The sequence below is a fragment of the Narcine bancroftii genome, chromosome 6 (genome assembly GCF_036971445.1).
Source record: "Narcine bancroftii isolate sNarBan1 chromosome 6, sNarBan1.hap1, whole genome shotgun sequence".
Lineage (NCBI taxonomy): Eukaryota > Metazoa > Chordata > Chondrichthyes > Torpediniformes > Narcinidae > Narcine > Narcine bancroftii.
Window position 1 is genome coordinate 54,546,888 of NC_091474.1, and position 17,019 is coordinate 54,563,906.

Consider the following 17,019-nt stretch of genomic DNA (forward strand, 5'->3'; position numbering starts at 1 on the left):
GAGAAAAAGACACTGGCTGTGCACCTTATCTCATAATGCCTCTCAAAATTTTGTAGACCTCTATTAAGTCTCCTTTCATTCTTCTATGGACTAAATAGAAAAGTCCCAGCTCTGCTAACCTTGCTCACAAGACTTATTTTCCAATCCAGGCAAAATCCTAGTAAATCTCTGTACCCTTTCCATAGCTTCCACATCCTTCCTATAATGAGATGACCAGAACTGAATACAATACTTGAAGTGTGGTCTCACCAGAGATTTGTAGAGTTGTAACATGTCTTCTCAACTCTTGAACTCAATCCCTGACTAATAAAGCTCAGCATCTCATAAACTTCTGAACTATCCTCTCATCCAGCGCGGCAACCTTGAGATGCATGGATTTGAACTCGAGTTCCCTCTGTCATTCACACTGTTATCTGTCCATTAGCACTATACTCAACCTCCAGGTTTGTCTTTCCAAAATGCATCACCTCACACTTATCCAAATTGAACTTCATCTGCCACCACCCAACTCTGCATCTTGTCTATATCCTTTTGTAAACTATGACAACCTTCAACACCATCCACAATAGACAATAGGAGCTGGAGTAGGCCATTTGGCCCGTCGGGCCAGCACCGCCATTTTAGATCATGGCTGATCATTACCATCCTCCAACCTTCATATAATCTACAAACTTACAGACTCATCCTTCCGCTTCTTCATCCAGGTAATTTATAAAAATCACAAAGAGCAGAGGATCCACAACAGATTCTTGCGGCGCTACTAGTCACCGACCTTCAGGCAGAATACTTTTCTTCCACTACTACTCTCTGCTTTCTACATTATGCAAATTTTTAATTTACACAGCCAAGGTTCCATGAATCCCATGCCTCATGACTTTCTGAATGGGAGACCTTGTTAACTGCCTTATTAAAATCCAAATTGACACATCTACCACTCTTTCATTTGTTACCTCAAAAAACTCAATTATGCTCATGAGCCTGACCTTGCCTTCACAAAGCCACACAGATTGAGAGGACTGTAGTTCTGCAAATGCTCATATATCCTGTCCTTAATAATCCACTCCACTTACTAGTCTATAATGCCCAGGATTTTCCCTATTACCTTTTTTATACAAGGGACTACAGTTGCATTCTCCAATCCTCCAGCACTGACCCTGTGGCCAAGGTGGATGCAAGGATTATAGCCAACACCACAGCAACCTGGGGTATATCGTGTCTAGCTCCAGGGACTTATCAATCAATGTTTTTAAGAAGATACAGCACTTCTTCCCCCATGATCTATTCTGATCTCATCTTGATCAAGGTCCTATATAAATAATTATAACCATATAACCATATACAGCAGAGAACAGGTCAGTTTTGCCCTACTAGTCCATGCTGGAATAAATCCCCACCCTCCTAGTCCCACTGACCAGCACCTGGTCTATACCCCTCCAATCCTCTCCCCTCCATGTAATTATCCGGTCTTTCCTTAAATGTAAATAATGTCCTTGCTTCAACCACCTCTGCCAGAAGCTTATTCCACAACCCAACCACCCTTTGCATTAAGAAATTTCCCCTCATGTTCCCCTTATAATTTTCCCCCTGCAATCTCAAACCATGGCCTCTGGTTTGAATATCCCCCCCTCTTAATTGAAAAAGCCTATCCACGTTGACTCTCTCTGTCCCTTTTAAAATCTTGAACACCTCCATCAAATCCCCCTTCAATCTTCAACTCTCCAGAGAAAAAAGCCCCAGGCTGCTCAACCTTTCTCTGTAACTCAAACCCTGACATCCTGTCAATATTTTCGTGAAACTTCTCTGCACTCTCTCTATTTTGTTTATATCCTTCCTATAATTCGGTGACCAAAACTGCACACAGTATTCCAAACTTGGCCTCACCAATGCTTTGTACAATTACATCATAACATCCCAACTCTTGAATTCAATACTCCGATTTATGAAGGCCAACATTCCAAATGCCTTCTTCACCACTCTATCTACCTGAGAATCAACTTTGAGGGTACTATTAACCATAACTCCTAAATCCCTTTGTTGCTCTGCACTCCTCAACTGTCTATCATTCAATGTATATGACCTATTTAGATTTGCCTTTCCAAAATGCAACACTTCACAGATATCTGTATTAAATTCCATCAGCCATTTCTCAACCCACTCCTCTAGCTTTCCTATATCTCTTTTTAAGCTACGGTAATCTTCCTCACTGTCCACAATACCACCAATCTTTGTATCATCTGCAAACTTACTTATCCAATTTACCACTCCTTCCTCCATATCATTAATATATATAACAAACAATAGTGGACCCAGGACCAATCCCTGAGGAACTCCACTAGTCACCGGCCTCCAATTTGACAAACAATTTTCTACCAGTACTCTTTGACACCTCCCATCCAACCATTGCTGAATCCGTTTCACTACCTCCTTATTTATACCTAATGCCTCCACCTTTTTTCCTAACCTCCTGTGGGGAACTTTGTCAAAAGCTTTACTAAATTCTAAATAGACAACATCCACAGCCTTCCCTTCATCAATTTTTTTTGTAACCCCCTCGAAAAACTCTATAAGGTTTGTTAAGCATGATCTACCCCTGACAAAACCATGATGACTACTACCTATTAATCCCTGTTCTTCCAACTATTTGTAAATGCCATCCCTCAGAACACTTTCCATCAACTTACCCATCACAGACGTCAGACTCACAGGTCTATAATTTCCAGACTTACATTTGGACCCTTTCTTAAACAGCGGAACAACATGAGCCACCCCCCAATCCTCTGGCACTACCCCCGTGACCAGTGACATCCTAAATATCTCTGTTAATGGTCCCACTATCTGTACACTAGTCACCCCGTGTCTGCCTGTCCCGCATCGGACTTGTCAGCCACAAACGAGCCTGCAGCTGACATGGACATTTACCCCCTCCATAAATCTTCGTCCGCGAAGCCAAGCCAAAGAAGAAGATAGGACCTCCCCAACCTACATGCACATGTTTGGGAATACATTGTCTGGACCCGGAGATTTGTCCACCTTTATCTTTTTTAACACTACCATCACTACCTCCTCGGTTATCCTTATATGATTGATGACCTCCCCACTATTTTTCTTTACTTCAAATGGTACAATATTTTTTTCCCTAGTGAATACTGAGGAAAAGAAATCATTTAAAATTTCCCCCATCTCCTCTGACTTTTCACATAGCCTACCCTCCCTATCTACAAGGGGTCCAATTATATCCCTCACTAATCTTTTAGTTTTAATGTACCTATAGAAACCCTTTGGATTTATTCTTACTCTGCCTGCCAAAGCCTCTTCGTGCCTCTTTTTGGCCTTTCTAATTTCTTTCTTAAGATTTTTTCTACACTCCTTGTAGTCCTCTTTCAATTTCTCATCTCCCTGCTGTTTATACCTCTTGTACACCTCCCTCTTTCTCCTAACCAAATTTCTAATATTCCTCGAAAACCAACGCTCCCTATGACTTCCAGCCTTCCCTTTTGGTGAATATTGTACTCATTTAGGACCTCCCCAGCTTCCAGGCACATGTTTAGTGAATAATGTATTAATTTAGGACCTCCCCAACCTCCCGGCACATGTTTGGTGAATATTGTACTCATTTAGGACCTCCCCAACCTCCAGGCACATGTTTGGTATATACTGCGCTGGGTGGGTCACGTCTCCAGAATGGAGGACCATCGCCTTCCCAAGATCGTGTTATTTAGAGAGCTCTCCACTGGCCACCGTGACAGAGGTGCACCAAAGAAAAGGTACAAGGACTGCCTAAAGAAATCTCTTGGTGCCTGGCACATTGACCACTGCCAGTGGGCTGATATCGCCTCAAACCGTGCATCTTGGCGCCTCATAGTTCGGCGGGCAGCAACCTCCTTTGAAGAAGACTGCAGAGCCCACCTCACTGACAAAAGGCAAAGGAGGAAAAACCCAACACCCAACCCCAACCAACCAATTTTCCCCTGTAACCGTGTCTGCCTGTCCCGCATCGGACTTGTCAGCCACAAACGAGCCTGCAGCTGACGTGGACATTTACCCCCTCCATAAATCTTCGTCCGCGAAGCCAAGCCAAGAAAGAAGATAGGACCTCCCCAACCTACATGCACATGTTTGGTAAATACTGTATTCATTTACGACCTCCCCAACGTCCAGGCACATGTTGCCTCCTTTTTCCTTCAGCATTGTTAAACAATGTTGAGTCTCAACAATGTGGTCCTCAATGATTTTTCATTGTGTCAAACTCTCTACTTTTGCTCTTTTAAGTATTCTCCAGTATCAACACAACCAAAGAGGTACTGAATCTTCCTTAAAGTGTGTTCATTAAGCATTTTGCTAATAAAAACTAATCTGTGTCAAATGTAAGAACTTGATGACAGGAGATTGCAAGGAAATTTCAGAAACTTGTGAAACTGCATTTCCATTTCCATCTTAGGTAATGCATTTTTGTTGGACATAGCTTCCTCCCAACATCTCAATATAAATTTTGTAGAAATAGTTTGGAGAGACAAACCCAGGCTGAACTGTGAACTTTCTGCTGTTTTCAACTGGTGCTCACAGCACCATATTAGTTTTAAACCTACCACATAAATCAGAGAGAAATATGAAAATCTACACAGAAATGGTGAAGGAACTCATAGGTCGATTGAGGAGAGCAGCCACTATCTCCTGCTTCATTCAACAATGGGAGGTTTCAGCCTTTTCAACGACACAGTCTGAATTTCTCAAACCATACTCCAGAACATGTCTTGAAGAATACACTCCAGACAACTTAACATCAAAGCAAACAGCATACAAATCACTAAACCATATCATCTATTTCCAATAGTTACTGACTGAAACTTGCTCTGTACATAATCCAAAGGATCATAATGGAAACAAATGTCATTTATACAACATGACGAGGTTAAGATTAATGCTCAATTTCTTCAAAACACTAAAAAAAATGCATTAAAATCATTATAATTCTTCAGATTTTTTTACACAAAGATATTTGATAGGGGTAAAGATAGATAAAGTAGAAGCTAACAAGGTCTTTCCACTGAGGGTGAGTGAGACTTAAAGTTAAGGGTGAAAGGTTTGAGAAAAACATTGGGGGATCTTTTTCACTCAGAGAATGGTGAGAGTGTGGAACAAGCTGCCAGGAGAGATGGTGGAGCAGTTTCAATTTCAATGTTTAAGAAAAGATTGGATAGGCACATGAACGGGAGGGGTAGATCCAGGTATAGGTTGAAAACACGAGGCAGAATAAATATTTCAGCTTCGGTCAAAATGTCTGTGCTGCAGTGTTCTATGATTGTAAATTAAGTACATGACAATCCACTAGCTCAAATTTAGTTATTGCTGCTCTATTATGATGGGCACAGAATATCATTCTGCAGGCATCCACGCAGACAACTTTAGAAATATTTTCTATTTTTTATTCATACATGGTAAAATGTATTTCACTTCACTCACCAATCTCTTCTTTGCAATGATCAATTTCCAGCTGTAAAGTTTCTTCGATGTTCTCCTTCAGACACTGCTCTGCTTGAATCTGCTCCTTCAAGAAAAGGATTTCTGCCTTTAGTTTCTCCTCTAGGTGATCTCCCGCTGTTCGCACACTGATGATATCTTCACGGTACTTCTGCACTAGCTCATGTAGTTCCTGAATCAAAGTGACAAACACTCAAACGTAATTCTATGCTTGTTTCCACATCCTATCTGCAAGGTTGAGAAGTCAGTTGTTATTAGTCCTGTAATAATAGACTGCTCCTACTTCACAAAAGGACTGTCTGCACTATTGTCACCCATGTTTTTGTTTCCTCTTGCAGTATAGTAACTGAATATTTATTAACTACCTACCTTTTGTATTTATTACTGTAGCTATTTTTAATTTAAGGTATTGTTATTAGCCCAGAGGACCCCAAAACCCCGCAACAATAGATTTTCACCAAGACATATGGTTACTTAAACAAAAGTTGTTTTTAATTATCTTCAAACATGAAAACAGAATCACACTTTAACCTATCCCTATTAGCTTAACCACCTTCTAATTCTAAGTGCATGTGTATAAGTTTAGAAAAGTTCCTTCATTCACAGTCCAATCTCACTTCTCATTCCTCCAAGTTCACGGGTTGCAGGGAATTCTTATACTGTGCACAGAATTTAACATTTATGAAGTTCACCAGGCTTTGGTGCTTGAAAGGTAAATGGTTACCGATCAGGAAGCTTCTTGTCTGTTTTCAGAGAGAGATTTGTTGTTCCTGGACACAAACTGATCCTTTTTAATCAGGCACATCAGTGTCTTGCCGAAGAAACTTGCTCCATCAGGGTTTTCCAGATGATAACCTCTTTCTTTCAGATCACCACATTAGGCACCCAGTCCTCTCCTCTTGTCTGAATCACAAGGGCTTTGACTAGGCTGAATTACCGTAAATATTCCTGTACAATGTGACCTCCCCTCCCCTCGGCCGCCCAAGTCACGCTGCTGCTCGCCCGTCTGAGTCGCGCTGCCGCTTGTCTGCTCGAGTCGGAAATTTTAAAAAAATGTTACTCTCGAGTATAATGCGACCCCCCTATTTTTGAGGGGAAAAAGGGGAAAAAGTTTTTCGCATTGTACACGAATATTTATGGTAAGCACTCACAACCTGTCTTCCAAATGGGGTTTTTCCACAAGCTCGCCAGCTTGTCCTGTTCCATTCCCAGCTGCTGCTCAACTGTAAAACTGCAGAACTGAACTTTCTCTCTCTTTCTCTCTCTCTCTGAGAAAAAGCCTGTCCAACTCCCTCTGCTTGCAAAACCACACGATCCTCTTAGAACAGCAAGCTGCACTCATAGATGGTCCGCAGCTCCAAACTACTCCTCTGATCTCTTTCATCTGTTGCTTTTCAAATCAACAATCCATTAGTGAAGTCTCTTGGGCACTCCCCAAAGTTTTTCCAAAGGCCTCCAGGAGCCGCCCTGTTTGGCTTGAGCAGAGATCCAGTATTTTAAATGAGATCTGTTTTAAAGTGTTTGTATGTGACCTACACTAAAAAATCTTCCCCAATTTATCTCCCAAAAACATATCTATATGCAATACAAACACAACACAATCTGTCACAGTATACTACTGCATTTTTTCCTGAAGTACGTGTTCAACTGCATCAAGTACATATTTTGGTGCACGTGTACTTTGTACAATGTATATGACAATAAGTTCATCATTCTTATTTAAGTTACATTTAGAACAATTTGCAGCATATGTTTACAAGCTTAGAATGACGTGAAGAATAATTAGAGAACTGTACATGCTTATAACTGAATATATTGTAGTACCATTATCATTGGTGCCAATGTAGCTGCAAGTCTCCTTATTGAACTGGTATGAACCCAAAAACCTCATTGTGTCATGTTAATAATAATCTCGCTCTGATTTATAAGTAGATTGAATAGCTATAGCTTAAATCAAAGGGAATGGTATTAGAATGCACTCCATGGCCGCAATCCACACCTCACATTAAGTCCCAGCCCACCCGATATTGATCCCTTTTCACTGGAAACAACCAGCTGACCTTATCTTTCATAAACATTCACATGCAATCAAAAGACTAGACCATGAAATTACCTCTACTGCATCTGGTGGAACGAAGTTCTCTTCCTGAAGGACAGAAGAATGCAAACTATGCTTTCCCTGAAGACTCTCATTTTCTTTCTGCAGCCTTGTCAACTCCTCAGACACTTGTTCCCGTGCTTGAATAAGCACTGCCTTTAGAAAACATTGATGGTTCACACAAAACATTCAGCTTTTCACCACCAGCTTTTTAAGTTTTGCAAAATTTTTTACTTCAAAAATCACTTAAAGACAACCGAATCTATAGTTCAAAGATGGAATCAAACTGGCAAGATTACTTATTGATGATTTTGATTAAACATATTCTCCAACAATTGACTAATATGAATGCTTTATCATGGTTAATTTTATTAAGTGTTATAATATCCTGATGGTGTTTTCAAAGGAGGAAGATAAATATGACTGTTCATGACACTATTTGCCTTATAACAACGTGCAGTAATGTTTTTGTGTTGTATAATTAGGGTCATATTCAAATAATTTCAGTTACTGAGCTGCATTCAGAACTGTAAAACTTGGCATGAAAAGTTAAAGACCCAAAACTAATTTTCCCAATTTGAGGTGACAAACCATTTGCTCCTGGGTGCTTCGCTTGGTTTGGTAAAACAACTGTTGGACATTGGTAAGCAAGCTCTCAGCCTCCTGTGCTCGTTGCATTAGTCTAGCCACCTGGGAGAATAAATTCACAGTGAGTGAAGTGTTCAACAAGATATACAGCTCAATAAAATATATGCTGACCATTATCACAACACCTATTTATGGATTCCATTCAATGTCTGTTCAAAACAATCCAGAAAATACTTGAAAACACAGCAGATGCTGGAACCTGAAGCTGGAGCAATTTAGCAGATTGAGCAGCAACAGTGAGCGGAAAAGAAGGATCAGGCTGAAGCCTTTCAACAAGAATTAATTCATATTTTAAAAATGATCAATTTGCATTTGCTCTGGAAATATAGCAATTTACTACAAAGAATAGATGTACAGTAACAGTACATGGTGTACATGGGTGTCAATAGGTCAGAGCTGTAGAAACTGGATTATTCCTGCAGTTTTAATTTTTTTGCATGTTTTTGCTTACTATGACATTATTTCTGTTGGACTACAGCAATAAAAATGTATTCTGTTACAAAAGTAGATTGCGTCATTGGAAAGCCAATACATGAATTGTATAGTAGCACGAACCTTGCGAGCCAGAGGGCTGTTCCATTGCTATACTGTTTGACATTCTACAGTGCAGAGAGTGAAACATTTAAAAATTAGCCTTAAATTAGAATGGAAAAGTGGTGAATGATAATATTAAGCTAATATTAAGTCAAGTTCATGTTTACTATATTTTGATAGATTAGTGAGCCTTTTTCCCCAATGATCGGAAGAATTAATTTATATTTACATACAGTGCCCTCCATAATGTATGGGACAAGTACACAGACTTTTTCCTTTATTTGCCCCCGTGCTCCACAGTTTTACATTTGTAATCAAACAATTCACATGTGATTAAAGTGCACATTTTAGATTTTTATTTGACCATGTAGAAATTACAGCACTTTTTATGCATAGTTCCTCCATTTCAGGGCACCATAATATTTGGGGCATTTGGCTTCACAGGCATTTGTGAATACTCAAGTATGTTTAATTGCTTCATTGATGTAGGTATAAAAGAGCAAGGCTTCTAAACTTTTGATCTGTTGGAGTCTAAATTTGCCATTTTTCAACTTGAGGACCAGAGTTGTGCCAATGAAAGTGAAAGAAGCCATTGTGAGGCTGAAAACAAGAATAAAACAGTAAGAGTCATCGCCCAAACCTTAGGATTTCCAAAATCAACTCAGTCATTGCAAAGGGACTGGTAGACCAAGGAAGACCTCCACTCATCATAATGAAGAAAAATCACTAAACTCCCGTCCAACAGATCAGAAACACTCTTTAGGAGGTAGGTGTGGATGTGCCAATGATTTCTGTCCACAGAAGACTTCATGAACAGAAATATAGAGGCTACACTGCAAAGTGCAAACCATGAGGTGGCCACAGAAACAGGATGGCCAGATTACAGTTTGTCAAGAAGTATTTAAAAGAATCTGGAAAATTCTGGAAAATGGTCTTGTAGACAAATGTGAACAAGACTAATCTGAATCAGAGTGATAGCAAGAGCAAAGTGTGGAGGCGTAATGGAACTGCCCAAGATTCAAAGCACACCACCTCATCTGTGAAACATGGCAGTGGGGGTCTTATAGCCTGGGCATGCATGGCTGCCACAGGCATTGGATCACTTATCATCATTGATAATCTAACTGCTGATGGCAGTAACAAAATGAATTCTGAGGTGTATAGATACATCTTACCTGCTCAGGTTCAAGCAAATGCCTCCAAACTCACTGGATGGCCCAACATCCTACAGAAGACAATGATCCCAAATATACTGCTAAAGCAACAAAGGAGTTTTTCAAAGCTAAAAACTGGAAAATTATTGAATGGCTGAAGTGCCAGTTGATGAAGTAGACAAAGACGATGTGGTCAAACAATAATCATGGCTTTTATTAGCAGAAACTAATAAACTAATAAATAAACAATAATGAAAGACAGTAGGTGCATACACAGTTATACCCAAGGGGAGTGTCCTTAACAGTAGAGATAATGCACAGCCAATGTTAGTACAGCAAGGCTCGCCAGAGGGGAGACAGGAAGCTTGGCAGACATTCATCACAATGGCCAACTTAGTAACCCGATCCAAATTCAATTAAGCATCCCTTCCATATGCTGAAGAGAAAAGTTAAGGGAACAAGCCCCTGAAACAAAGATGGTTGCAGTAGAGGCCTGACAGAGCATCACCAGAGAAGATACTCAGCACCTGGTGATGTTTATGAATCAAAAGTCATTGCATGCAAGGGATATACAACAAAGTACAAAATGATTATTTTAATATACATCCCATTACTATATCCTAAATATTATGGTGCCCTGAAATGAGAGGATTATCTAAAAGAAAGTGCTATAATTTCTACATGGTCAAATCAAAATGTACACAAATACCCCTTAATAAAATCTAAAATATCCATTTTAAGCATATGTAAATTGTTTGATAACAAATTTAAAATGTTTTCATCCCAAATATTATGGAGGGTACTGTCATACCCTTTACACCTCTTGATTCCCAGCATTTATAAAGAAAGAGAGTGTGTGTGTGCGCTGGGCTCAGATACAAGAAAGGGAAAGGAGGCCATTTCTTCTTTTAAGGCTGCTCCACCTTTCAATACAATCTTGGCTGATTATCTTATTGTCCTACTCTCTTTCCTTTTGTATTTACAAATTTACCCACAGAACAATATTCCACAGAAACAGGCCCTTCAGCCATTATTATTCTGCACCAAAATATTATTCAGACTTGTCCCCTTGAGCTGCATTAGGATCATGGCTCTCCATGTTTCTCCCATCAATGTCCCTCTCCAAATTTTTCCTTAAACATCAAAATGGAGCCCACATTCACCACTTCAGCTGGGGGCTCATTCTACACTCTCACCATACTGCATGAAGTTCTCCAATATTCCCTTTAAACATTTCACCTTTCATCCTTAACTCATGTCCTCTAGTTATTATTTCACCTAACATCAATGAAAAAAGCCTGCTTACATTTACTGTAGCTAAACTCCTCATAATATTATATGTTATCAACTCTCCCCTCATTCTGCATTCCAGGAATGACATCCTAACCTGTTTAACTTTTCCCTGTAATTCAGTTCCTAAGGTCATAACAACATCCTTGCAAATCTTCTTTTTCCCCATATCCTCCACAATGATATTCTGTGACTTAGCCATGGCAGTGATAAGAACAGGTTAATCAACCTTTGAGATAAAACCTAAGCAGTTAGTGCAATGCTATTACACTAACTGGATAAATCCTTTATCCGGAACCCTTGAGGGACAGTGTGTTCCGAATTTCGGATTTTTCTGGATTTCGGAATGCCAGATTTAAACCCACCCGAATTGTACTGCCATATCCACCCCACCCCCTTCCAGTCACACTGCTGTCTCTCCCACCCCCTCGCCTGCCCGACTTGTGCTGCTGGTCTCCCCTCCCTCGCCCGCTTGACTCGCACTGCTGATCTCCCCCTTGCCCGGCCGACTCGTGATGCCGGTCTTCCCCCTCGCCCGCCTGACTTGCGCTGGTGGTCTCCCCTCCCTTGCCCGCCCGACTCACGCCGTTGGTCTCCCCTCTAATTTGTGCTGTCAGTCTCCTCTCTCCCACACTCGCCCGACTCGCGCTGCCAGTCTCTCCCCCTTGCCCACCCGACTCACCCTGCTGGTTCCCCCCCTCACCTGACTTGCGCTGCCAGAAATTAGAGCATTCCGGATTTTAGATGTCTGGATTAAGGATCGTGTACCTGTACACTGCCAGTAATCTGGGTTTGAATCCAGCGCTGTCTGTAAGGAGCTTGTACATTTTCACCGAGTCTGTGTGGATTTATTCTGGGTGCTCTGGTTTCCTCCCAACTTTCAAAATGTAGGTTATTTGAATGGCACAGGCTCATGGGGCCAGAAGAGAACCAGCATTTCAGGCTGAAGCCCTTCATCAAGTTATGGAAAAATGTCAACAGGTATCCAAACAAAAGAGTAAAGAGGTGGAAGGTGTGGTCACAAAGGTACCATGTTGGAGAAATTTAGCTGGTAAAACTGTGTACTTTGCCTCTTACCGTGCTGTGGCTCCAAATTTAAAGTTTTTTTAAAATCTCAGTTCTAAATCTACTGACTTCTAACCAGACCCCGTTTTCTAAGGACTCCAGCCCAAAACATTGGTTAGGTATCTTTAATTTTGCTTGTAGCAAGCTGCATTGATCCACAAGCGATCCGGGACAATTAGATGAAGTTAGGTGAGATAAGAACTAGAGGACATGAGTTAAGGATGAAAGGTGAAATGTTTAAAGGGAACATTGGAGAACTTCATGCAGTATGGTGAAAGTGTAGAATGAGCCGCCAGCTGAAGTGGTGAATGTGGGCTCCATTTTGATGTTTAAGGAAATATTTGGAGGGACATTGATGGGAGCCATATCCGAATGCAGCTCAAGGGGACAAGTCTGAATAATATTTTGGTGCAGAATAATAATGGCTGAAGGGCCTGTTTCTGTGGAATATTGTTCTGTGGGTAAATTTGTAAATACAAAAGGACAATAAGATGATCAGCCAAGATTGTATTGAAAGGTGGAGCAGCCTTAAAAGAAAAAATGGCCTCCTTTCCCTTTCTTGTATCTGAGCCCAGCACATGGACACACACTCTCTTTCTTTATAGATGGTCCTGGTGTATTTTTTACCTTCACTATAAATCTTCGTCCGTGAAGCCAAGCCAAAGATATAAAGGACACTGTTTGACCTGCTGAATTTCTCTAGCATTGTGTGTTTTGTGTTTCTATCTGTTTTATAAGTTCAATTAGATTTTTCTGACTCTGCTAAATTCTGCTGAATACAAACCTGTCACCTTTACTTCTTGGATGGCAGTTCAGTAATGCTACTGATTCTGGTGTACCTTCACTGCACTTTCTTGAACTAAACCCTTTCTTAGTTTTGGACATCAAAGCAGCACACAATATTCCAGCTTTGGCCTCACAAAGGTCCTGAGCAATTGTAGCAAGACTCCTTTTCCCCTGTACTAAATCTTCCAGCTATGAAGGCCATTCAGAGCAGGAAAACAGTACAGGGGCTTTCTTAACTGCTGGTCCCAACAATGAATTTTGTGACTTATAACAATGAATTCTGATTCTGAAGTCTCTTTTGGGCATTAACAGTTCCCAATCACTGAAATAATAAATGTTTTTTTGATTTTTCTATCAAAGTATTTAACTTTACATTTATTCATACTCTTGCATCTGCCATAATTTTGCTTTATCCTATCGAAATCACTTTCTCACTCCCTTTGGTTAAACTAACTGCCAATACCTGCTGCTGAGGCTCTGCTATGAGTTACGCTCAAGGAACCATATTGGGCAATTCCACAGCACCTTGCTAACCTCTCCCTATCTACCCCCACATCCAGTGGTCTCTCCTTCTACCTGTTTCTCCACGCACACCTTCTGTCCAATACCCTATCACTTCTTGCCCCTTCCCAAGCTTCTTTCCCCCTTCATATACATAATTCCATTTGTTCTATAGTCTCGACACAAAGTCCCAAATGAAACACTGACTGACCACTTCTACCTACAGATGTTGCCTGACCCACTGGGTTCCTCCAGCCCCTCATTGTTGTTTGAGATTCCAGCATCCACATTTTTCATGCTTCTCCACGGTTCCTCGATGTTAATTATCAGGTCTGCCTTGTAACAGAAAAGCCATTTCCTAGATGGCTCCACAAAGTTCAGTGCCCAGTTCATTGCTTTTTACAATCATTTAGACATAATATACAAGTGTACCAATAACTGGCTGCGAGAATAATGGTGAGGAAGAAAACTTTTGGCTGCAGGAAGAAATGAGTAGGTTAATCAGTTGGTAGAAAAATGGCAAATGAAATTTAAACCAGAGGACATTGCAGCAGCACAATGAATGGAGAATGATTGGCAATGAAATATTAAATGATATCAGGTCATTTGCATGGATAAGCAGGAAGGTGGAGTGGCACTCTTAGTTAAGGAAGAGATCAGAGTGATGGTGACAAGATTGAAAGAGCTAAATGCTTAAAATGCTAAATCTATTGGGTAGAGATCGGGAATAGTAAGAGGGGAAAGTAAATCACTGGCGAAGTAGTCTACAGGCCACTAAATCATAATATGAATGGCACAGGCAATAAAACAATAAATATCTAACGCAAGTAATAGTTGTCATTGGGGACTTTAACTTGCACATAGATCAGACAAATCAAGTTGATTCAGGAAGTCTTGAGGAGGACTTCATAAAATACATAGCTTTCTTGAGCAGCACATTCCAAAACCTCTCAGAAAAAGTGATCACATGACTGACTTTCTCATCCAGATGGAGATGCAATATGCAATCCAAAATCAGAATTACGCCAACAAGGGAAACTCTTGCTGGATGAGGGAGGAGTTAGCTAATGTAGACTGGGAACACAGTCTGTATGATGGCAGTGGAATACTTTCAATGCTCAACAATGTACAGTATATTTCAGTTAAAAACAAGGGTGAGGAGAGCCAGCCTTGGATAGCTAAAAATAATAAAGGAAGGCATCAAATTAAAATCTCACCATACAGAGGTGGGAAACAGGGAGACCAGGAAAACTTTAAAAAAAACCCAAAGAACTCAAAAGCAAGCAATAAAGAAAATATAGATTTTGAAAATAAATGGCATTAAATATAAAACAGAAAATGTAGGCCCCTTAGAAGAAAAAAAAGTGGGAATTAATATTGGGTAATAGGGAAAAGGCTGAGACCTGAATGATATTGTGTCCATTTCATGGTGGAGAACACATCTAACATGCCAGATATATGTTGAGGATGTGATAGGAGGTGAGGACCTCAATACAGTTGCAATCACTGAAGAGGAAGAACTGAGCAAACTAGTGGGTCTAAAGGTAGATAAGTCCTGATGGAATGCATCCCAGGGTACTGAAAGAAATGGTGGAGTATTGGTAGATGCATTTGTAGTAATTTATCAAAATCTTCTTGGCCTTGGGCAGGTCCCAGTAGATTGTAAGCCACCCAATGCCTTTGTTTAAAAAAATGATGTAAGCAAATGGGAGGTAACTAAAGGCCAGTAGTCGAGAAAATACTTGAAGCTGTAAATCAGGAAGAAATAGCGAGACATCTGGGTAAAAATGGTTCCATCAGTCAGACACACCATGGATTCAGGCAGGGCAGGACCGATTTGACAAATTTACTGGAGTTTTTTGAGGACATAACAAGCACAGTGGATAGAGGGGATATCCACAAGATGTTCAATAAGGTGCCACAAAAAAGAAGCATCCACAAGATAAAGAATTGGTTAATCAATAGAAGATAGAGTTGCGATACATGGTTGGAAATCAATGGTGAGTGGAGTGCCACAAGGGTCGATGCTGGGCCCATAAATGTTCACAGCATATATTAATGATTTGCAAGAGAGGGTAAGGGTCTGATAAATGGAATACTATTTTCTTCCACTTTGGAAAAAATAATAGTCAATCAGATTATCATTTAAATTATGAAAGATTTGATCATGCTGTTGGGCAAAGAAATAATGAAAGGGATATATATGATAGAGACAGAAAAGTGATTTTCACTGGTAGGTGAGACTAGAACCAGGGGACGGAACATCAAGATTTGTGGGAGGAGATTTAGGATGGAGATGAGGAAGCAATGCTGAAGAGCAGTGAATCTGTAGAATTCACTGACCAAGGGATCAGCAGAAACTGGTTCATTAAATGCATTTGAGACAGAGTTAAAGCTCTCGACCTTCTCATTCAAACACGAATAGATAGGTACTCAATTGCATCTTAAACAATATAAAAACAAACTCAGCCCTGCTGTGCTGGGAATCTAGTGTGAACCCCACTCCTCCATGATGTAATACCAGCAACCTGCCAAGAATTCCTGCCTTCTGCTCATGTTGCTGCAGCACTGTTTTGGGAGGCTGCCTGTAAGGATTGGTGTCAGAAGGACAGAGGTAAACAGTGCAGGCACTCAGGATTGCCTTCTGCTACTCTGTTTGAGTCTGCAGCACTCTCAAGCTCAGATATCTTTCTTTGGCTACAAGATAGAGAAATCTAAACCAGGCACTTGGACAGGCAAAGTGCACAGGTAACTGGGATTAGGGAGTATGGTTAGCAGGACATGATGGGCCGATATGCCTGTTGCTGCAGTACAAATCTATGATCTATGGCCAAATCAAGCGATAGGAAGACAGTAGGAGGGAGTCTGTAGGTTCCAGGCAGCCTTTCACCTGGAGCAAGTGAACTAGTCCCCAGCAAAATCCTTAATTCATGGTGCCAAAAGGATGGAGCCTGAGCCCCACATCTCAGTGGTGAGCAGTGGACTACCCACAACAGCCCCTACAGACAGCTTCTCACATTGGTGAATTCATTGCTAGAGAGCACCTAATGAACCCTTTCAGTGAAGACTGATCTCATTCCTGGAAGTGCATTCTGCATGTTATTCAAGAAATTTAGTATTTTTGTGGCTATCCCAGCTACCTGGTTACTTGTATCATCAGAGTTCTGTTTGACATAAACTTCCAACTCCAGTTTCTCGTTCATTGTTCTCTCCAGCTGTTCATTAGCTTGTCGTAGCATCACTTGTAGCTTTTTCACCTGCAGAGTTATTAACCAGAGAGACATCTCAGAAAGGACTCCAGTGGGAGGAAACAGCAAGAGCTTTCAACATTTTAATGTACAGTTCATCCTGAGAGATAGCAAAAGGCACGTTCTCAGAGAATACAAATGTTTGATATTTTCTACGATAGCACCTTGTTGAAGTTTCTTGACATATAAAGCAGAGATATGGACCAATGATCTAGGC

General features: G+C 40.6%; 1 protein-coding gene across 8 annotated transcripts in view; it reads right to left on the reverse strand.

Moving 5' to 3' along the window:
• Positions 1-17,019, reverse strand: part of rabep1 (rabaptin, RAB GTPase binding effector protein 1) — a 314,581-nt gene that overhangs the window by 66,551 nt on the left and 231,011 nt on the right. For 5 of the 8 annotated variants that reach the window (XM_069885028.1, XM_069885024.1, XM_069885023.1 and 2 more), the window contains 4 exons: positions 16,695-16,811; positions 8,168-8,266; positions 7,592-7,732; positions 5,461-5,650 (listed from right to left, as the gene is read on the reverse strand). In XM_069885028.1, coding sequence (XP_069741129.1) covers positions 5,461-5,650; positions 7,592-7,732; positions 8,168-8,266; positions 16,695-16,811 — 547 coding nt within the window. The remainder of the gene's footprint in view (positions 1-5,460; positions 5,651-7,591; positions 7,733-8,167; positions 8,267-16,694; positions 16,812-17,019) is intronic. The other 3 variants (XM_069885026.1, XM_069885025.1, XM_069885027.1) reach the window with 3 other exon arrangements.